General features: G+C 44.0%; 1 protein-coding gene across 3 annotated transcripts in view; it reads left to right on the forward strand.

Annotated features, from left to right (window-relative positions):
• Positions 1–20,000, forward strand: part of filip1l (filamin A interacting protein 1-like) — a 133,996-nt gene that overhangs the window by 12,075 nt on the left and 101,921 nt on the right. For 2 of the 3 annotated variants that reach the window (XM_079856501.1, XM_079856502.1), the window contains exons 2-4: positions 5,117–5,381; positions 7,417–7,590; positions 7,706–7,884. In XM_079856501.1, the coding sequence (XP_079712627.1) occupies positions 5,121–5,381; positions 7,417–7,590; positions 7,706–7,884 (614 nt within the window). In that variant the 5' untranslated portion in view covers positions 5,117–5,120. Of the gene's footprint in view, positions 1–3,067; positions 3,102–5,116; positions 5,382–7,416; positions 7,591–7,705; positions 7,885–20,000 lie in introns of those variants that run through there. The other variant, XM_079856503.1, reaches the window with a different exon arrangement.

The following is a 20,000-nucleotide window of genomic DNA, read 5'->3' on the forward strand; positions in this document are numbered from 1 at the left end:
TTCAGAAAATCACCGTAAGAGCTGAGTAAATACAGTAAGTTATAAGAAGTGCGCAAGTACATAAACGAATTTCGGTAGAGTTGAGGGAGCATTTTCTTTAAAGTCCAACTGAAATCAAAATTGACCCTATTTACTTTGTTAGCGCATATTACTAGTCTTGTGGTGAAAAATGAATCCGTGCAAGTTAATACACAGAAAAAAATTGTTTGCCGTCGTAATCTTTAATCAAAGTCTGAAAAGTTACTTCCGGTCTGGAATGGCGTTCCTTCTCTGATGATGTAGTTTTGACGGCTTGGGTTGGGAAACGCTTAACCAGTCCCCTCAAACCGTTAGTCTGCTATGAGCAGAGATGGAGAGGAGGAGCGCTACAGTAAAACCCTGCCCTCTGTTCAGTATTCCTTTTCACTGGGAAATACGTCACAACACTGGAGAAAAGTCGTTTGCAACTTCCGGTTCACGGGGACTTTAATAACAAAATAATTCCACCTCGTGCAGCAGCTGCTGTGAACTCGATCAGGGCGGGGCTATGTTAGAACGGCAATGTCTGTCAACGCTCATGGGCGGGGCCTGTTTTAGTGACGTCACTAAAACAGCATTCTGAAAACAGGTCGTTGGGAGACACTGCTGATGATTTATGGGGATTAATAAAAAAGGAGTGAGTGGATTTTTATCACTCTTGGGTGGTTGTGTACACACACTGCCAACACACATTTATGTCCAAACAGCATGCAAAAGTGAATTTTGCATAATACGGGACCTTTAAAGCAGTCTTTTAGTGCCGCTTTCAGAGCGCTCACGTCCGTAACGGAGAACTGTCCCGTCCGTAACATTTTTTGTTGTTTTTTTGTTTTGTTTTTTGTGTGAAATAGGCTACATTTCTAAATAAATGCGACTTATAGTCCAGTGCGACTTAGGCTATATATGTTTTTTCTTCTTCATGACGCATTTTTTGACTGATGCGACTTATACTTTGCGATTTATAGTCCGGAAAATACGTTAAGTTATATATTCTTTCTGTGCGGCGCGGTACCAAATGTCCCACGGACCGGTATCGGTCCGCGGCCCGGGGGTTGGGGACCTCTGGTTTACAGCACATTCTGACGACTGTAGATCCTACTGTGTGTGTGTATGTGTGTGTGTGTGTGTGTGAACGACACACGGTTTTCTGTTTGTATTACACAGCAGGATGAGTCTTATGGTACAGTATTCTGTTATGAACACAAACACACTCACACACTTACAAACTCACACACACACTTACACACACACATGCACATACACATGCACAAACACATGCTTACACATACACATACACACACACACACACACACACACACACACACACACACACACACACAATTACAAACTCACACACACACTTACACACTCACACAGATCTTAAATCACACACATCAGCATTAGAAGAATTTGACTCACTCCTGCCATCTGCTGGTGTGTGTGTGTGTGTGTGTGTGTGTGTGTTTCTTACTATGCCACTTTTTAAAAGAACATTTTAATAATCTATCATTTACACATCTTCACCCTTTATTCAAAATATGATTTTTGTAGTCATATTTCATAGTTGTGCTTGGAGTCGATTGTTTTATTTTGATTAATAACGCAATGAAACATGATCAATTGTCATACAAAGAAATTATGAATTGTGCTTTTTTTTCTTATGCATAGTAAAATATTTAGTTTCTATTACATTACATCATCGTGTGTTTATCCTCACTACAGTACTGTACTGTTATTGATTTCTTTTATCAAATAATTAAATTAAATGGATTCATTTATTTATTTAAATACAATTTTTCTTTTATGCTAATCAATTTTAGTTAGTCACTTACTTTAACCTTATTTAGTGTGTGTATTGTTATTTCCGGCACACGCTTCAGAAGACAGAGGATTACAAGTGCAAAAATAAAACAATAAACCAGAAGAGGAATAAAATACAGATTGAAGGCTCGTTCACACCAAAGATGATAAACTATAACGATAAAGACAATAAAAATCTTTCTAAATTTAAATAGCACAACTATAACGATGTTTCACAGAGAAACGACATCATTGCATCACTTTCTGCTGATCAACCGTAAAACACTGACGGCCAATCAGATCAACCGTAAAACACTGACGGCCAATCAGATCAACCGTAAAACACTGACGGCCAATCAGAAACAGCTCCAGCATTTAAAGCGACAGGCGACAAACTGCAGCGCTTATAATAAAGTGTGGACAATAATATAGCCATTGTTACTAAATCATTAAATATGCACATATACTAATATACTACTTGTTGTAGTTTTATTTGCTTTTGGGTGCATTTTGAGAGTTGCTCTTCATGAGTTCATCAAACATCTGAGAAGCTTCAGAGATCAAGAAATCTGCGTTATTGATTCAGATAAATCAGTTTTAAATCTTCGTAACTCATGGATGTGAATGAACTGATAGAAGCGTTCAGGAGATCCATTCGTTTAATGAGAAGCTTGTGTTCGCACACATTATTATCTGCAGTCGTAATGAAGACGTGTGTCACTGAAGTAAAGCTTCTCCGACTCGCTGGTGTTTCTGGTAAACAGCGTCAGCTCTGGATTACTGTGTTTAATCTCAGATGTGGTCTCTAGTGTTCTCAGACGCGACACGGCGACTCTGTCAAGTGTGTGTGTGTGTGTGTGTGTGTGTAAGTGTGTGTGTGTGTGTGTGAGAGAGAGAGAGAGAGAGAGAGTGTGTGTGTCATAGTTTGTGTGTGTGTCTCTCTCTCTCTTTCTTTCTTTCTTTCTTTCTTTCTTTCTTTCTTTCTTTCTTTCTTTCTTTCTTTCTCTCTCTCTCTTCTGAATTACATCAGCCTTCTGGAATGTGTATGTGTGTTTGTGTGTTTGCGTGTGTGTGTGTTTTTGAGTGTGTCAGAGTTTGTGTGTGTGTGTGTCTCTTTCTCTCTCTCTCTCTCTCTCTCTCTCTCTCTTTCCTGAATGACATCAGCCTTCTGGAACGTGTGTGTGTCACCTTTTGACCCCTGTGCAGTGATGATGTCATCTGATCTGAGGTCAGCTCATGTTTGGGAGGGTTTGACCTTTGACCCACAGTTCAGTTCCTCTGCCTCTGAAGAGAGAAATCAATGCATTCAAACACAAACATGACTTTCCTCTCAGAGAGAGAACATAAACTAATGATACGGAAGAAAGATTATGCCAAATGTTTTTGAAACAGAAAAGCTTGTTGAATTGCACTGCATTTCAGTGGGCTGGAATTAAACATGGCTGTATATTTAAGCGGTGAATATTTCAATTAAAAATATTTCACACACATTTTCGTTATTAAAAATTCAATAATCCATATTCACCTTTCAGATTTCACTTCCAAAAAGATTAATTATGTTTAAAAATACAGCCTATAATATTTGACAGGCAATTTTCAGTCAATTCTATTTCGCTTCCACAATAGTTCAAGCTCGACAGGAAGTTCAGCGTTGCTCCTGCGGGAGCGGCAGGAAAAGCAGTCGATCGCCGAGCACGATCTGCATCTACTGTCAGTGTAGTGATGATGGCCAATGTAGGATTACAAATTTAATTTAAATTTAATTTAGTTTTCAACATTAAAAGTTAGGACTTTGATTTAAAGTAGGGTCAGTTTCTAGCTAGAGACTCTGGCCAGTCCTGTTTTCTCTATTGTGTTTTAAATGAGTCAGATCACTGAGATTCTCACCTTTCGGAGCCCAAATGGCTTTCGAAGCCCCTGGCCCAGACGTTGAATTGTTAGGTTGATTGGATTAGCTGTAGGGGAGACTTTCACCTTTTGTCTTTAATGGCTCTGGGATGGCTCTTGGAACCGGAGTTCCTGGCCAGTATCAGCATTTGAATAGTTACGCTGATTCAATTGTACTGGTAGCGCTCTCAGAGTAGGGTGTGTTCCTACTTCATTTGCATGCTTTGTTCAGAGTCTCCACCTCTATGTAATCCCTCCCCCTTGGAATGTATATAACTACAATGCATACTGTATTAGATTTAGACTGTTGGAAGAACACAGGAAGTGACATCACAGAGAGGACCCACGAGTGTGCAGGTCATTAACCCTGTAAAGCTTCAGGTCTGGCAGGTTCAGTTCAGGTTCAGTGTCTATACAAGAAATACATTTCAGAAATCCTGATTTACAGTATTAGTGATTAGATGTGTGTGTTTTCAGGGTTTATGGGAAATATATGAATAGTTTTCACTGGGTGGCCACAATAACTAACAATACTGAACGCAGCTTCACAGTTCAATATACTTTTTTTCCTGATACTCATATACAGGATCAATGATAATCTTCATCAGATATGAGACAAACTCAGATTCTGCTGTAAAGCTGGTCTACAATAGAGTCACTATTCAGATCTATGTTGATTGAGTCCAGTTCAATAACTGTGTAGAGTTCATCAGTTACGAAACAGAAGCAGCTCCAGTTTATGACTGATAGTGTTTGTCCTGCAAGTTCATGCAGATCCACAGCTTTTTAGATGACATCATGACCTATTCATTCACTGAGTGTGTGTGTGTGTGAGTGTGTGTGTGAGAGAGAGAGTTTGTGTGTGTGTAAGTGTAAGTGTAAGTGTGTGTGTGTGTGTGTGTGTGTGTGTGAGAGAGAGTGTGTGTAAGTGTGAGTGTGTGTGTGTGTGTGTGAGAGAGAGAGAGAGAGTGTGTGTGAGAGAGAGTTTGTGTGTGTGTAAGTGTGAGTGTGTGTGTGTGTGTGTGTGTGTGTGTGTGTGTGTGTGTGTGTGTGTGAGTGTGTGTGTGTGTGTGTGTGTGTGTGTGTGATGACATTACTGTGTGTGTGTGTGTGTGTGTGTGTGTGTGTGTGTGAATGCGTGTGTGTAAGAGATGACATCATCGTGTGTGCGAATAGATTTCTGCATTATTGATGGATCAGTCTGAACACGCTGTTCAAACACACAGTTCACAGACTTCTGTTGTTTTATATGAAGATCAAGCACTAACTCTACCTGTACAGTAACACTTCTATGCAAATATTCTTGGCTTTACATCTATCATGTTTGTAATGGAGGACATGTACAAACTTCAGCAGTTCGTATTTGATGTGTTTTGTGCCGTTTCCCACAATCCTTTGTTTCCCGCCACAGGTGCATGATCATGCGTTCCCGTAGCAACAGTCTGGAGGGCGCGGTGAAGGCGGAGCCACCCAGATCACGACGGCAGGCGTCTGAGCGAGAGGGGGCGTGTCACACTCATGAGGACACGTCCCCTGGCCAGAGGGACACGCCCCCCGCCCAGAGTAAGCCGAGCCGACGGCGAGCGCACAGGGAGCGCAGTGGAGCCGGGAAGAGCAGGGATCTGTCCCGGGATGACCTAGTGTTCCTGCTCAGCATGCTGGAGGGGGAACTGCAGGTGACGCTCTGTCAGCACTGAAATAAACATTTATTATTTTATATTTTACCAAATAATTTGGACTTTTGAATAATTTGGAAATTGCTATAAAATCAAAGCCATTCTGTACATCTAACTAAGTTGTGTTTTAAATTTGAAGTAGATTTTGAACCACTGAAAGGTTTTAAAGGTTTTCAGTTTTCACAGAATGAATTTTGAGTGTTTAAGCTTTCGATGGATACTAAGTTTATGATGATTACTAAAATATGTGAGGGAGGAAAGCAATAAAAACCTCGCAGGAATGAAGGAGAGAGAAAAGATCTTCCTTCTGCATGCCCCGCTTTCCCCTGCTGGCCTTTGGTGACTCAGTAAACACGGTCATCGAAAGCTTTCAAGAACAGAAAAAGCAGTCGACCAGCTCCTCACAACACCGGGCGCAACAAAAGCAGAGCGTCGCATCTCGGCGACTGGTTGATTCTAGCTCAATCTGAGCATCAGGCGGTTCGGCGTCGGGGTTCGACGACGATGCAGGCACGCCTGTCTCCTGCTCATAACACTTCGATTCTCTCAGCCATGAAACAAGGCAAGCTAGGCAAGCCACTCACTGTAAAGCAGTTTCAAAGACTGTTATACCTTACGGCCTGATGTACATGAGACAGTTGCAGTGGTAGCTCAGGACCAAGGGGTTCTCCCCGAGGGGAAACCAGCTCCGCATAATCAAGGTCACACGGCGATACCTTTGTGCCTTGGTTATGTGGAAAGAATCTTGGTTCCTGTCCCAAGGGCCTGTGCTGGGAGCTCCTTGTCGTCCCGTCACGCTAACGACGGATGATGATCAGGAGTGGTCGCTCCGCTCAGGGTCTGTGGCGGGACCATCATCTCTTGTGGCATATAAATTGTCTAGAAATGTTGCCGGTGTTCCAGACTCTGACTCTCCAGACCTGAGAGGCCATCGTGTGCTTGTTCGGTCAGACAACACATCGGTGGTCTCATATATAAACCATCAGGGGGGTCTGCGGTCACGGCCCTAATACAAGCTGGCTCACGAGATCCTCCTGTGGGCCCAAGGGTGGTTGCTCTCGGTGAAGACAATCTACATCTCGGGGTATTTAAATCAGGGGGCAGACATCCTGTTGAGGCAGGGGCCTAGGCCCACGAAATGGAGGCTTCACCCCGAGGTGGTGGAACTCCTGTGGGAGAACTTAAGTCGAGCCAAGGTCTACCTGTTTTAATCCCAAGAGACGACACATTATCCATGTATGTTTTGGGTCACCCAGGAAGGGGTGTCCAGCATCTAAGCAGAGAATGAGCAAGCTGGTGGTTGAGGCTATCTCACTTGCTTACTGGTCAGCCTTCACCTTTGGCTGTACGAGCTCACTCAACTAGGAGCATGGCTGCTTCTAAAGCTTTATTGTCAGAAGTTTCCCTCCAGGATGTTTGTGATGCGGCAGGCTGGTCCTCACCGCACACATTCGTGAGGTTCTACTATCTTGACTTCAGCTCCACTTGAGGGGCGCAGGTGCTTTCGTCTGAATGTGCGCTCTGACTTCACACAGACGGACACTTGCTCTTATGGGAACATGGGTATTAGCGTGGGTATTCCCACATGTATGTAACCCCTGGTTCGCTGAAGAGGTAATGAGACACTGTGTCACCATGCCATACTCCCGACATGCCCGTGATCGACTTGCTTCAGCCTATCAGAAGCTTGCACTGTTTGGTTCAGGTGTGCTTTATAGTTTCCTGGTCAATGACATCACATGACGTTCCGTCACGCCATTGGACTGATTCCATACGTGTTTCATGTCGCACACAGGGGAGTTCCCACAGCGTTTCGACGCAGCTCGAGTTACCTCTTCAGGGAACTAGGGTTACATACATAACCGAGACGTTTTCACGGTGGCGAAGCAGAGAGTCAAACCCTGTTAAAATCATACAGCTGCTGATGAAATTAAACCAGCATAAAAGCAACAGAAATTATAGCTGTAGGCAGTTAATATTCATATTCAGCCCTTAAGCTCAGTGATCTCACAGAGTTTCTGTGTTTCAATCACAGGCCCGAGACGAGGTGATCACGGTCCTCAAAGCGGATAAAGTGGACCTGGCTGTGCTGGAGGGCCGATACGGGTTCGTGACGCCGCCGCAGGTGCTGAAGGCTCTTCAGAGAGACACCCTCCAGGATCAGAGCGGCAGCTGGCAGGAGGACGTCTATGAGAAGCCCATGGCCGAGGTGTGTGTGTGTGTGTGTGTGTGTGTCAGCGCTCTGAGGTCCAGCGCGGCTGTGTTCTGAGTGTGTGTGTGTGAGGTCCAGCCGTGGCCATGTTCTGAGCGTGTGTGTGTGTCAGGTGGACAGGCTGGTGGAGAGGCAGCGGGAGACGTATCGGCGGATGCTGGAGCAGCTGCTGATGGTGGAACAGGCGCATCGACAGACTCTCCTCCGGCTGGACCACGAGAAGAGGAACCACAGCGACTTCATGAGGAAGAGCGACGAGTTCACCGGCCTGCTGGAGCAGGAGAGAGAGAGGTGAGTGTGTGTGAGTGAGTGTTTTATTGTAAGAGACCAGATCAACTTATCATAGATGAGTAAGAAACAGAAATTTGCAAAAAAACTGTAGCATTTGTAAGCCCTGTGCCAAGCCTTCCTCTGGCATCTTCAGTTGCTAATGTTTCATGCAAGAAAGGTGAGTTAGCTGGCTCATCATCATTTCTGATGGATGGTTTTGTGTGTCTGTCTTGTGACCCTGAACAAAGGCAAGCTATTAAGATCTGGAGAGATACAGGAGCTTTTCAATCTGTAATTTTACATGATGTCTTGTCCTTCCATGAAAATTCAGCTCAAGGTTCAGAGGTAATTGTCAAAGATTTTGGTGGAGGATATTTGTCTATGCCTTTACATAGCATTAATCTCCAATCGGATTTAGTCTCTGGGGATGTTGTTGTGGCACTTTGTTCCCAGATTCCTATAGATGGTGTGTCCTTTATTCTAGGGAATAATTTAGCTGGTGGTAAAGTGCTAGCTGTCCCTGAAGTTACCTCCACTGTCCTCAAGTCAGATGGTCCAGATGAACTTGAATTGGCATTTCCAGAAACGTTTCCTGTCTGTGCTACTCGTGCCATGTCAGCAAAGAGGCATGCTGAAGATAAACATTCCAACGATCAATCTGTGATTCCACTTTATGATACTTTCATGGCCCAAGGTGAGCAGTTCATACTTGAGCAAAAACAAGACCCCACTCTGTCACCTATGTTTGAAAATGTAGTGTCAGATGAAGCATTACCAAATTTTGCTTCTGGCTATTTTGTTAGTGATTGTGTTTTAATGCAAAGTGGACAGATCCAAAAAGTGGACAGTCACAGCCCCTGCCATTTCCAGAGCCCTCATTAAGTTTTTCACAGTGTTTGGGCTAACAAAAGCTGTTCAGTCTGATCAAGGGTCTAATTTTATGTCTCGCCTTTTCTCCCACGTGTTAAAGCAGTTCAGCATCTTGTCTGCTTATCATCCAGAATCTCAAGGTCTTCAGCATAGTCTTGAGAGTTTGATGGAATCTCTCAAGTGCACCCCACTGCAAAGAGTTTGAGAGAGACTGGGATGATGGCTTTCCACTACTCCTCTTCGCAGTTAGAGAGTTGGTTCAGGAATCCCTTGGTTTCAGTCCAGCTGAACTGGTGTTTGGCCATACTGTGAGGGGGCTCTTGAAATTGGTAAAGGAGAAATGGTTAGGTGTTGAGATTAGTACTAGTACTAACCTGGACTATGTGTCTAACTATCTTTTCAGGCATAGTAGAGCCTGTGAACTGACCAAAGAAAGAGGTCTTAAGTGTCTGTCCTTGTTTATATTTTCCTGTACATGTTGGTGTTGCATTAGGTTGTCCTATAGCAAAATTTTAAGTGTGGGAGTGTTATGAGGGAGTGTTATGTGGGAGTGTTATGAGGAGTGTTATGAGGGAGTGTTATGAGGAGTGTTATGAGGAGTGTTATGAGGGAGTGTTATGAGGAGTGTTATGAGGAGTGTTTTGAGGGAGTGTTATGAGGGAGTGTTATGAGGGAGTGTTATGAGGAGTGTTATGAGGGAGTGTTATGAGGAGTGTTATGAGGGAGTGTTATGTGGGAGTGTTATGAGGAGTGTTATGAGGGAGTGTTATGAGGAGTGTTATGAGGAGTGTTATGAGGGAGTGTTATGAGGGAGTGTTATGAGGAGTGTTATGAGGAGTGTTATGAGGGAGTGTTATGAGGAGTGTTATGAGGAGTGTTATGAGGGAGTGTTATGAGGGAGTGTTATGAGGGAGTGTTATGAGGAGTGTTTTGAGGGAGTGTTATGAGGAGTGTTATGAGGAGTGTTATGTGGGAGTGTTATGAGGAGTGTTATGAGGAGTGTTATGAGGGAGTGTTATGTGGGAGTGTTATGAGGGAGTGTTATGAGGAGTGTTATGAGGAGTGTTATGAGGAGTGTTATGTGGGAGTGTTATGAGGAGTGTTATGAGGAGTGTTATGTGGGAGTGTTATGTGGGAGTGTTATGAGGAGTGTTATGAGGGAGTGTTATGAGGAGTGTTATGAGGAGTGTTATGAGGGAGTGTTATGAGGGAGTGTTATGAGGGAGTGTTATGAGGAGTGTTTTGAGGGAGTGTTATGAGGAGTGTTATGAGGAGTGTTATGTGGGAGTGTTATGAGGGAGTGTTATGAGGGAGTGTTATGAGGAGTGTTATGAGGAGTGTTATGAGGGAGTGTTATGTGGGAGTGTTATGAGGGAGTGTTATGAGGGAATGTTATGAGGAGTGTTATGAGGAGTGTTATGTGGGAGTGTTATGTGGGAGTGTTATGAGGAGTGTTATGAGGGAGTGTTATGAGGGAGTGTTATGAGGAGTGTTATGAGGGAGTGTTATGAGGAGTGTTATGAGGAGTGTTATGAGTAGTGTTATGTGGGAGTGTTATGAGGAGTGTTATGTGGGAGTGTTATGAGGGAGTGTTATGAGGAGTGTTATGAGGAGTGTTATGAGGGAGTGTTATGAGGAGTGTTATGTGGGAGTGTTATGAGGAGTGTTATGAGGGAGTGTTATGAGGGAGTGTTATGAGGGAGTGTTATGAGGAGTGTTTTGAGGGAGTGTTATGAGGAGTGTTATGAGGAGTGTTATGTGGGAGTGTTATGAGGAGTGTTATGAGGAGTGTTATGAGGGAGTGTTATGTGGGAGTGTTATGAGGAGTGTTATGAGGGAGTGTTATGTGGGAGTGTTATGAGGGAGTGTTATGAGGGAGTGTTATGAGGAGTGTTATGAGGAGTGTTATGAGGGAGTGTTATGTGGGAGTGTTATGAGGGAGTGTTATGAGGGAGTGTTATGAGGAGTGTTATGAGGAGTGTTATGAGGGAGTGTTATGAGGGAGTGTTATGTGGGAGTGTTATGAGGGAGTGTTATGAGGAGTGTTATGAGGAGTGTTATGAGGAGTGTTATGAGGAGTGTTATGTGGGAGTGTTATGTGGGAGTGTTATGAGGAGTGTTATGAGGGAGTGTTATGAGGAGTGTTATGAGGAGTGTTATGAGGGAGTGTTATGAGGGAGTGTTATGAGGAGTGTTTTGAGGGAGTGTTATGAGGAGTGTTATGAGGAGTGTTATGTGGGAGTGTTATGAGGAGTGTTATGAGGAGTGTTATGAGGGAGTGTTATGTGGGAGTGTTATGAGGGAGTGTTATGAGGAGTGTTATGAGGGAGTGTTATGAGGAGTGTTATGAGGAGTGTTATGAGGAGTGTTATGAGGAGTGTTATGTGGGAGTGTTATGTGGGAGTGTTATGAGGAGTGTTATGAGGGAGTGTTATGAGGAGTGTTATGAGGAGTGTTATGAGGGAGTGTTATGAGGAGTGTTATGTGGGAGTGTTATGAGGGAGTGTTATGAGGAGTGTTATGAGGGAGTGTTATGAGGAGTGTTATGAGGGAGTGTTATGAGGGAGTGTTATGTGGGAGTGTTATGAGGGAGTGTTATGAGGAGTGTTATGAGGAGTGTTATGAGGAGTGTTATGAGGAGTGTTATGAGGAGTGTTATGAGGAGTGTTATGAGGAGTGTTATGAGGAGTGTTATGAGGAGTGTTATGAGGGAGTGTTATGTGGGAGTGTTATGAGGGAGTGTTATGAGGGAGTGTTATGAGGAGTGTTATGAGGAGTGTTATGTGGGAGTGTTATGTGGGAGTGTTATGAGGAGTGTTATGTGGGAGTGTTATGAGGAGTGTTATGAGGAGTGTTATGAGGGAGTGTTATGAGGAGTGTTATGAGGAGTGTTATGAGGGAGTGTTATGAGGGAGTGTTATGAGGGAGTGTTATGAGGAGTGTTTTGAGGGAGTGTTATGAGGAGTGTTATGAGGAGTGTTATGTGGGAGTGTTATGAGGAGTGTTATGAGGAGTGTTATGAGGGAGTGTTATGTGGGAGTGTTATGAGGGAGTGTTATGAGGGAGTGTTATGAGGAGTGTTATGAGGAGTGTTATGTGGGAGTGTTATGTGGGAGTGTTATGTGGTAGTGTTATGAGGAGTGTTATGAGGGAGTGTTATGAGGGAGTGTTATGAGGAGTGTTATGAGGGAGTGTTATGAGGAGTGTTATGAGGAGTGTTATGAGTAGTGTTATGTGGGAGTGTTATGAGGAGTGTTATGTGGGAGTGTTATGAGGGAGTGTTATGAGGAGTGTTATGAGGAGTGTTATGAGGGAGTGTTATGAGGAGTGTTATGTGGGAGTGTTATGAGGGAGTGTTATGAGGAGTGTTATGAGGAGTGTTATGAGGAGTGTTATGTGGGAGTGTTATGAGGGAGTGTTATGAGGGAGTGTTATGTGGGAGTGTTATGAGGAGTGTTATGTGGGAGTGTTATGAGGAGTGTTATGAGGAGTGTTATGAGGAGTGTTATGAGGGAGTGTTATGAGGAGTGTTATGAGGAGTGTTATGAGGGAGTGTTATGAGGTGTGTTATGTGGGAGTGTTATGAGGGAGTGTTATGAGGAGTGTTATGAGGAGTGTTATGAGGAGTGTTATGTGGGAGTGTTATGAGGAGTGTTATGTGGGAGTGTTATGAGGAGTGTTATGAGGAGTGTTATGTGGTAGTGTTATGAGGGAGTGTTATGAGGGAGTGTTATGAGGAGTGTTATGTGGGAGTGTTATGAGGAGTGTTATGAGGAGTGTTATGAGGGAGTGTTATGAGGAGTGTTATGAGGGAGTGTTATGAGGAGTGTTATGAGGAGTGTTATGAGGGAGTGTTATGAGGAGTGTTATGAGGGAGTGTTATGAGGGAGTGTTATGAGGAGTGTTATGAGGAGTGTTATGAGGGAGTGTTATGAGGGAGTGTTATGAGGAGTGTTATGTGGAGTGTTATGAGGGAGTGTTATGTGGGAGTGTTATGTGGTAGTGTTATGAGGGAATGTTATGAGGGAGTGTTATGAGGGAATGTTATGAGGAGTGTTATGAGGGAGTGTTATGAGGGAGTGTTATGAGGAGTGTTATGTGGAGTGTTATGAGGGAGTGTTATGTGGTAGTGTTATGTGGTAGTGTTATGTGGTAGTGTTATGTGGGAGTGTTATGAGGGAGTGTTATGAGGGAATGTTATGAGGAGTGTTATGAGGGAGTGTTATGAGGGAGTGTTATGAGGAGTGTTATGTGGAGTGTTATGAGGGAGTGTTATGTGGTAGTGTTATGTGGTAGTGTTATGAGGGAGTGTTATGAGGGAGTGTTATGAGGAGTGTTATGAGGAGTGTTATGAGGGAGTGTTATGAGGGAGTGTTATGAGGAGTGTTATGTGGGAGTGTTATGAGGAGTGTTATGAGGAGTGTTATGAGGAGTGTTATGAGGAGTGTTATGAGGGAGTGTTATGAGGAGTGTTATGAGGAGTGTTATGAGGAGTGTTATGAGGGAGTGTTATGAGGAGTGTTATGAGGGAGTGTTATGAGGAGTGTTATGAGGAGTGTTATGAGGAGTGTTATGAGGGAGTGTTATGAGGAGTGTTATGTGGGAGTGTTATGAGGAGTGTTATGAGGGAGTGTTATGAGGAGTGTTATGAGGGAGTGTTATGAGGAGTGTTATGAGGAGTGTTATGAGGGAGTGTTATGAGGGAGTGTTATGAGGAGTGTTATGAGGAGTGTTATGAGGGAGTGTTATGAGGGAGTGTTATGAGGGAGTGTTATGAGGGAGTGTTATGAGGAGTGTTATGAGGAGTGTTATGAGGGAGTGTTATGAGGGAGTGTTATGTGGGAGTGTTATGAGGAGTGTTATGAGGAGTGTTATGAGGGAGTGTTATGAGGAGTGTTATGAGGAGTGTTATGTGGGAGTGTTATGAGGGAGTGTTATGAGGGAGTGTTATGAGGGAGTGTTATGAGGAGTGTTATGAGGGAGTGTTATGAGGGAGTGTTATGAGGGAGTGTTATGAGGAGTGTTATGAGGAGTGTTATGAGGGAGTGTTATGAGGAGTGTTATGAGGAGTGTTATGAGGAGTGTTATGAGGGAGTGTTATGAGGAGTGTTATGAGGAGTGTTATGTGGGAGTGTTATGAGGGAGTGTTATGAGGGAGTGTTATGAGGAGTGTTATGAGGGAGTGTTATGAGGGAGTGTTATGAGGGAGTGTTATGAGGAGTGTTATGAGGAGTGTTATGAGGAGTGTTATGAGGGAGTGTTATGAGGAGTGTTATGAGGAGTGTTATGTGGGAGTGTTATGAGGGAGTGTTATGAGGAGTGTTATGAGGAGTGTTATGTGGGAGTGTTATGAGGGAGTGTTATGAGGAGTGTTATGAGGGAGTGTTATGAGGGAGTGTTATGAGGGAGTGTTATGAGGAGTGTTATGAGGGAGTGTTATGAGGGAGTGTTATGAGGAGTGTTATGAGGAGTGTTATGAGGAGTGTTATGAGGGAGTGTTATGAGGAGTGTTATGAGGAGTGTTATGTGGGAGTGTTATGAGGGAGTGTTCTGATCTGTGTTTTGTTGCAGTTTCCTGGTGGCTCACCTGCAAATAACTGGTTAGTTGGTATCACCTGAAGGAGACCATTTTAAATCCAGCAAACATGCTCATTCTATCTCTCTCTGCTCTGGCAGTCAATTCTACAGTCCCCTTTTCCTTTCATTATTTCATAAACTTTTAATTTTGATTGGCAGACGTTGGTCTTTTTGTCCTTTGTTGCTTCCCCAGAGCCAGGGTTGTAACAGTCAGTCAGAGTAGTGTGTGTGTGTGTGTGTGTGTGTGTGTGTGTGTGTGTGTGTGTGAGTGTGTGTGAGAGTGTGTGTTCACCGGAGAGAGAGAGGTCAGTCCGTGCCGGCCTTACAGCCTTTAGTCTCAGCTGTAGATCAGTGTCACCACCTTGTGGACAAACTAAGTACTGCAGAAAATGTTTGAGCCGTGTGTGTACAGTGTGTGTGTACTATGCCAGTTATGATATTTAACATCATGCTGTACGCCTTGTGTACGTGTAGAAAGTGAAGCATACAGTGAGATCTGATGGAACCGTCACTGTGTCCGAGTGTGTCTGCTTCCATACTGTATAGTAGCCATGAACAGTGTGTGAGCTGAACAGTTTGTGAACAGTGTGTGAGCTGAGCAGTGTGTGAGCTAGCAGTGTGTGAACAGTGTGTGAGCTGAGCAGTGTGTGAGCTAGCAGTGTGTGAGCTAGCAGTGCAGTTCTGTGTGTGTGTGTGTGTGTCTCTGTGTGTGTTTCTGTGTGTGTGTGTGTCTCTGTGTGTGTGTGTGTGTGTGTATGTATCTATTTTTATTTTAACAGTATATATTTTAATGTAGCATTTTTCAGAATGTGTTTTAATCTGATTTATTTATATATTTGTTTATATCCTTCACATGTTTGAAGTGCAGTATGCGTGTTCATCTGCTGTTGCAGGATTCATTCTAGCAGCATGACATCATTTCCTGCCATCACACACACACACACACACACGAGTCTGTCTCTCTCATGTTCGATCCCCGTTCGGGACGTTTCTGCCCAGATTGTGAATGAGGAGCTGATGGTCTCAGTGCTGGACGGAGATCTGTCGTTTATATCCTGACTCATATTTAGCTGATGATGTTTCCATTCTCACTGCCTTACAAGGCCCTTAAAAATAAGTCTGAGAGGATGAAAATAAGCCTTGGCCGATAATATATCCATGAGCCTTTTTAAAGATGAGCCGAACGTGGCGCGAGTAAAAATATCAGACGGATTCACACTCTCTGGCCCCGCGATCGAGAGACTCGTCTTTCCGAAGGGACTGAGTTAAATAAAGCAGAACAAAGTTCTAGGAACATTTCCACTGAGTTATGAAAGCGTTATAAACGCTCAAAACATCAGTGTATGTGTTTGTGAGTGTGTATGTGTGTGTGTGTGTGTGTGTGTGTGTGTTTGTGAGTGTGTGTGTCAGTGTATGTGTTTGTGAGTGTGTGTGTTTGTGTGTGTGTGTGCGTGTGTGTGTGTGTGTGTGTGTGTGCGCGTGTGTGTCAGTGTGTATGTGTGTATCTGTGTGTGTGTGTGTGTATCTGTGTGTGTGTTTGTGAGTGTGTGTCAGTGTATGTGTGTGAGTGTGTATCTGTGTGTGTGTGTGTGTTTGTGAGTGTGTATCTGTGTGTGTGTGTGTGTTACGCCCTTATTAGGGAGCAACAATGAAGGAGGAGGAAACGTTTACGGCGGTTACAATACTCTCTTTATTTACACGTTCTTCATAACAAAGACTGTCTCTCAGGTTCTCGCAATACGCCGCAACGCCAATCAACATCTCGGTCCTGGCCAGGGATCGATGTGACAGAATGGAATGCTCACTAAGGACGCCAAACAGGAAGCTCTTATTGACAGGCACACCTGTGCACCGGTGCACCCAATCCACCTGATTACCTCAGCTCCGCAACACACCTGTAGGAGGAGCAAAACACACCCAGACACGGCAAAGACGACAATATAAAGTATACAGCCGTGACACTCCCCCCCTTAAGAAAAGGAAACCAATAAGTTTCCGCCAACATTAAGCATTCATAACCGCACTAACAAACATCATTTTAGTATAGGCCTATACATACACAATATCAACAACATTCCCCCACGTGGATAGAATAATAAATAAAAAAACAAACCTGTTAACTCTTCATCCAAGGCAACAGCTTACAAAATGTTCTACAATGGTGCCCTAGACAGTGCATCGGCCACTATATTTTCTGAGCCCTTCAAATGCCTAACATCCAAATGAAAGGGCTGAAGAAACAGGCACCAACGCATCAGCCGTTGATTTGGATTTTTAAGAGAATGTAAAAATGTAAGCGGATTATGGTCACTGTAAACTATTACCGCTGAGCTGTTCCCACCCACATACACTTCGAAATGTTGGAGTGCTAAAATTAACGCAAGCGCCTCCTTTTCAATTGTGGAGTAGTTTCTTTGATGTCTATTGAACTTCCGCGAGAAAAAACAAACCGGCCGCTCAATACCTGCTTCATCCTCTTGAATTAACACTGCCCTTGCTCCCTCTTTACTGGCATCTACCTGAATTTTAAAAGTTTTCTCCGGCTGAGGTGCCATTAGGACAGGTGTCGTAGTTAGCAACGATTTCACTGCCTCAAAGGCATTCTGACAAGACTCAGACCAAGCAAACAAGGCTTTAGCTTTCAATAGGTCCGTTAAAGGGGCAACGACCGTAGAGAAGTTCCTACAGAAACAGCGGTAGAAACCCACCAGACCCAGAAAGCTCATTAACTCCTTTTTAGTGACCGGAACAGGATATTCATCTATTGCTCTCACCTTCTCCCTCACTGGACGCACCTGTCCTTGCCCCACTACCTTACCGAGATACGTGACTGTCGCTCCTGCAAACTCGCACTTAGCAAGATTCAATGTAAGATTTGATTGAGAGAGACGGACCAAGAGTAAACGTAAACGATTAAGGTGTTCTGACCATGTATCACTTACCACGATCGTATCATCCAGATAAACCGTCACGCCTTTTAGTCCCGCAATAACTCTATTCATCATTCTTTGAAACGTCGCCGGTGCGTTTCGAAGACCAAAGCTCATAACCCGGTAAGAAAATAATCCGTTAGGTGTTATAAACGATGAAACCTCGCGCGCGCGCTCTGTCAGCGGAATCTGCCAATAGCCTTTAAGTAAATCTAATTTTGTCACAAATTTTGCGGCACCGACCTGATCGACACAGTCCTCCATTCTCGACAGAGGGAAGGAGTCTGGTCTTGTAACAGAATTCAGTTTCCTATAATCTGTGCAAAAACGGAATGTACCATCAGATTTTTTTACCAACAAACACGGCGAGGACCAGCTGGAAAATGAAGGCTCGGCTAATCCGTTATTCAGCAAATACTGGACTTCCTTTTCTAAAACCTCTCGTTTATTCAGTGGAACCCTGTAAAAACGCTGACGGACAGGAGCAGCCTCGCCCACCTCAATATCATGCTCTACCTGTGTCGTTTGGGTTGGAACATCCGAAAACAGCTCCGGGAACTCAGAAAGCAAACTAATCAATTCTTGACTTTGCGTCGCGTCTAAATGTTTAAGATTAGAAGACAGATTTTTCAACGTTTCAGAATTCTTTTAACGACCCAGTAACACGCAGTCATCAGGAGATTCTAATTCGTCCAGAGGTATACTCATCATGTCCTGTGAAACACCTGACTGAGGGGAGCTGTCCACTAGCACCACAGGCGCCACTGGCACGGAGACCGGTCGGTTTCGCTGATAATAAGGCTTAAGGAGATTTACATGACAGACTTGGGATCTCTTTCTTCGGTCTGGCATCAGAATCGTGTAATTATCCATGGCCATGCAATGTATTATCTCATACGGCCCAGTATATTTGGCTTGGAACGGGGAATCTATTACAGGCAGAAGCGCGATGACCTGATCTCCTACACTAAACTTCCGATGTTCAGTGTAACGGTCAAACAACTTTTTCATCTTCCCCTGAGTTTTACTTAAACACTTCCCAGCTAACTCCCCAGCCAATGAAAGCCGACGACGGAAACCCAATACGTACTCTGACAATTTTTCCGGTGGTTCTGAGTCAACCCATTGATCACGTAAGACAGCTAATAACCCCTGAACTTTGTGTGCAAAAACCAGTTCATTTGGGCTAAACCCAATGCTCTGCTGCGTGACCTCCCTGGCTGCCAACATCAACCACGGAAGACCCTCTTCCCAGTCCCGCTGCATTTCCAGGCAGTAGGCTCTTAATAACGATTTTAACGTAGAATGGAAACGTTCAAGTGCTCCTTGGCTCTGGGCGTGATACGCTGTTGACAGATTGTGTTTAACACCCAGCTCGGAAAGCACTTCCGCAAATAATTTGGACGTAAAATTACTTCCCTGGTCTGATTGAATAATTTTCAGTAACCCAAAAATAGACACGAACTGAGTGAGCGCTTTCACAATAGACTTTGTATTAATCGAGCGCAATGGGTAAGCAGCTGGATAACGCGTAACTTGACACATCACTGTCAACAGGTACTCACTTCCAGCTTTCGAGCGAGGAAGAGGACCGACGCAATCAATAATAAGATGTTCGAACGGTTGACATACAGCTGGAATTGGACGCAGAGGAGCCGGTTTTAACGACTGGTTCGGTTTGCCGGTAAGCTGGCACGTATGACAGGTCTTAATAAAACTGCCAACGTCCTTTTTAATAGGAGGCCAGTAAAAGTAGCGAAGAATTCTGTCATACGTTTTCTGAACACCAGCATGACCGGCGAGCTGATCGTGAGCCATTTTCAACACTAACGAACGAAACTTTACTGGTATCACGACCTGAATGACAGACTCTCCCATACCATCAACCGCATGCGGGGACCACTTTCTCAGTAACACATTCTGTTCAATAAAATAGCCTTGCGCTCTGTCACGAATTTCAGTGCTGTCAACAACCTGTTCAAATTGTGGTTTTAATGTTTCATCATTCTGCTGTTCAGTAGACAACTTTTTCCGAAAAACCACAATGGGATAATCACTCAAAACGAAACACGATTCAGCGTCACTGATTTTCTCTTCAGCCCTAGGTTGAGCACCAGAACGAGTCACTGCACACGCGACGAACACTTTCGGATACTGTTGCGCACTGTCATCCGGACCATCAGTACAGGACGGTGCATCAGCCACAACCAGAGAGGGCGATTGATTAACCCAAACGCGTCCGCCGGCCAAGTTATTTCCGAGGATCAGTGAGACGCCATCAACAGGTAGAATAGGGCGTATACCAAGATCCACCACCCCATGCACTAGTTCGCGGAATGGGCGTGTCTAACAAATTTTGACTTAAGCACTGGACAATTTGACTTCCAATGTCCTTTACCCAGACAGTAGTTACAGTTATCATAGTCACTTGATTTATTTTTCAAAAAACGCCTGGCTGGTCCCATAGGGACAACGGAAGAATTCACCTGTGTATGAACCTGGCGTTCACTGGATCTTTCGACACGGGGCTTATGAATAAGTTTCCAATCATCCACCATCAGTGCAGCCTCTGAAGCAGTTTTCACCTGACGCTCTGCAACATAAGTAGCTATAATCTCGGGAAGTGTATTCCTGTATTGTTCAAATAGAATCAACTCTCTCGGTTTATCCATTGTTGAAATATCTGCCGCTGTACACCAACGATCAAACTGCACAGTCAATTCTCTTACGAACTCAACATTTGTTTGATTCAAATTTCGC

Source organism: Squalius cephalus (assembly GCF_949319135.1).
Source record: "Squalius cephalus genome assembly, chromosome: 22".
NCBI classification, from domain to species: Eukaryota; Metazoa; Chordata; class Actinopteri; order Cypriniformes; family Leuciscidae; genus Squalius; species Squalius cephalus.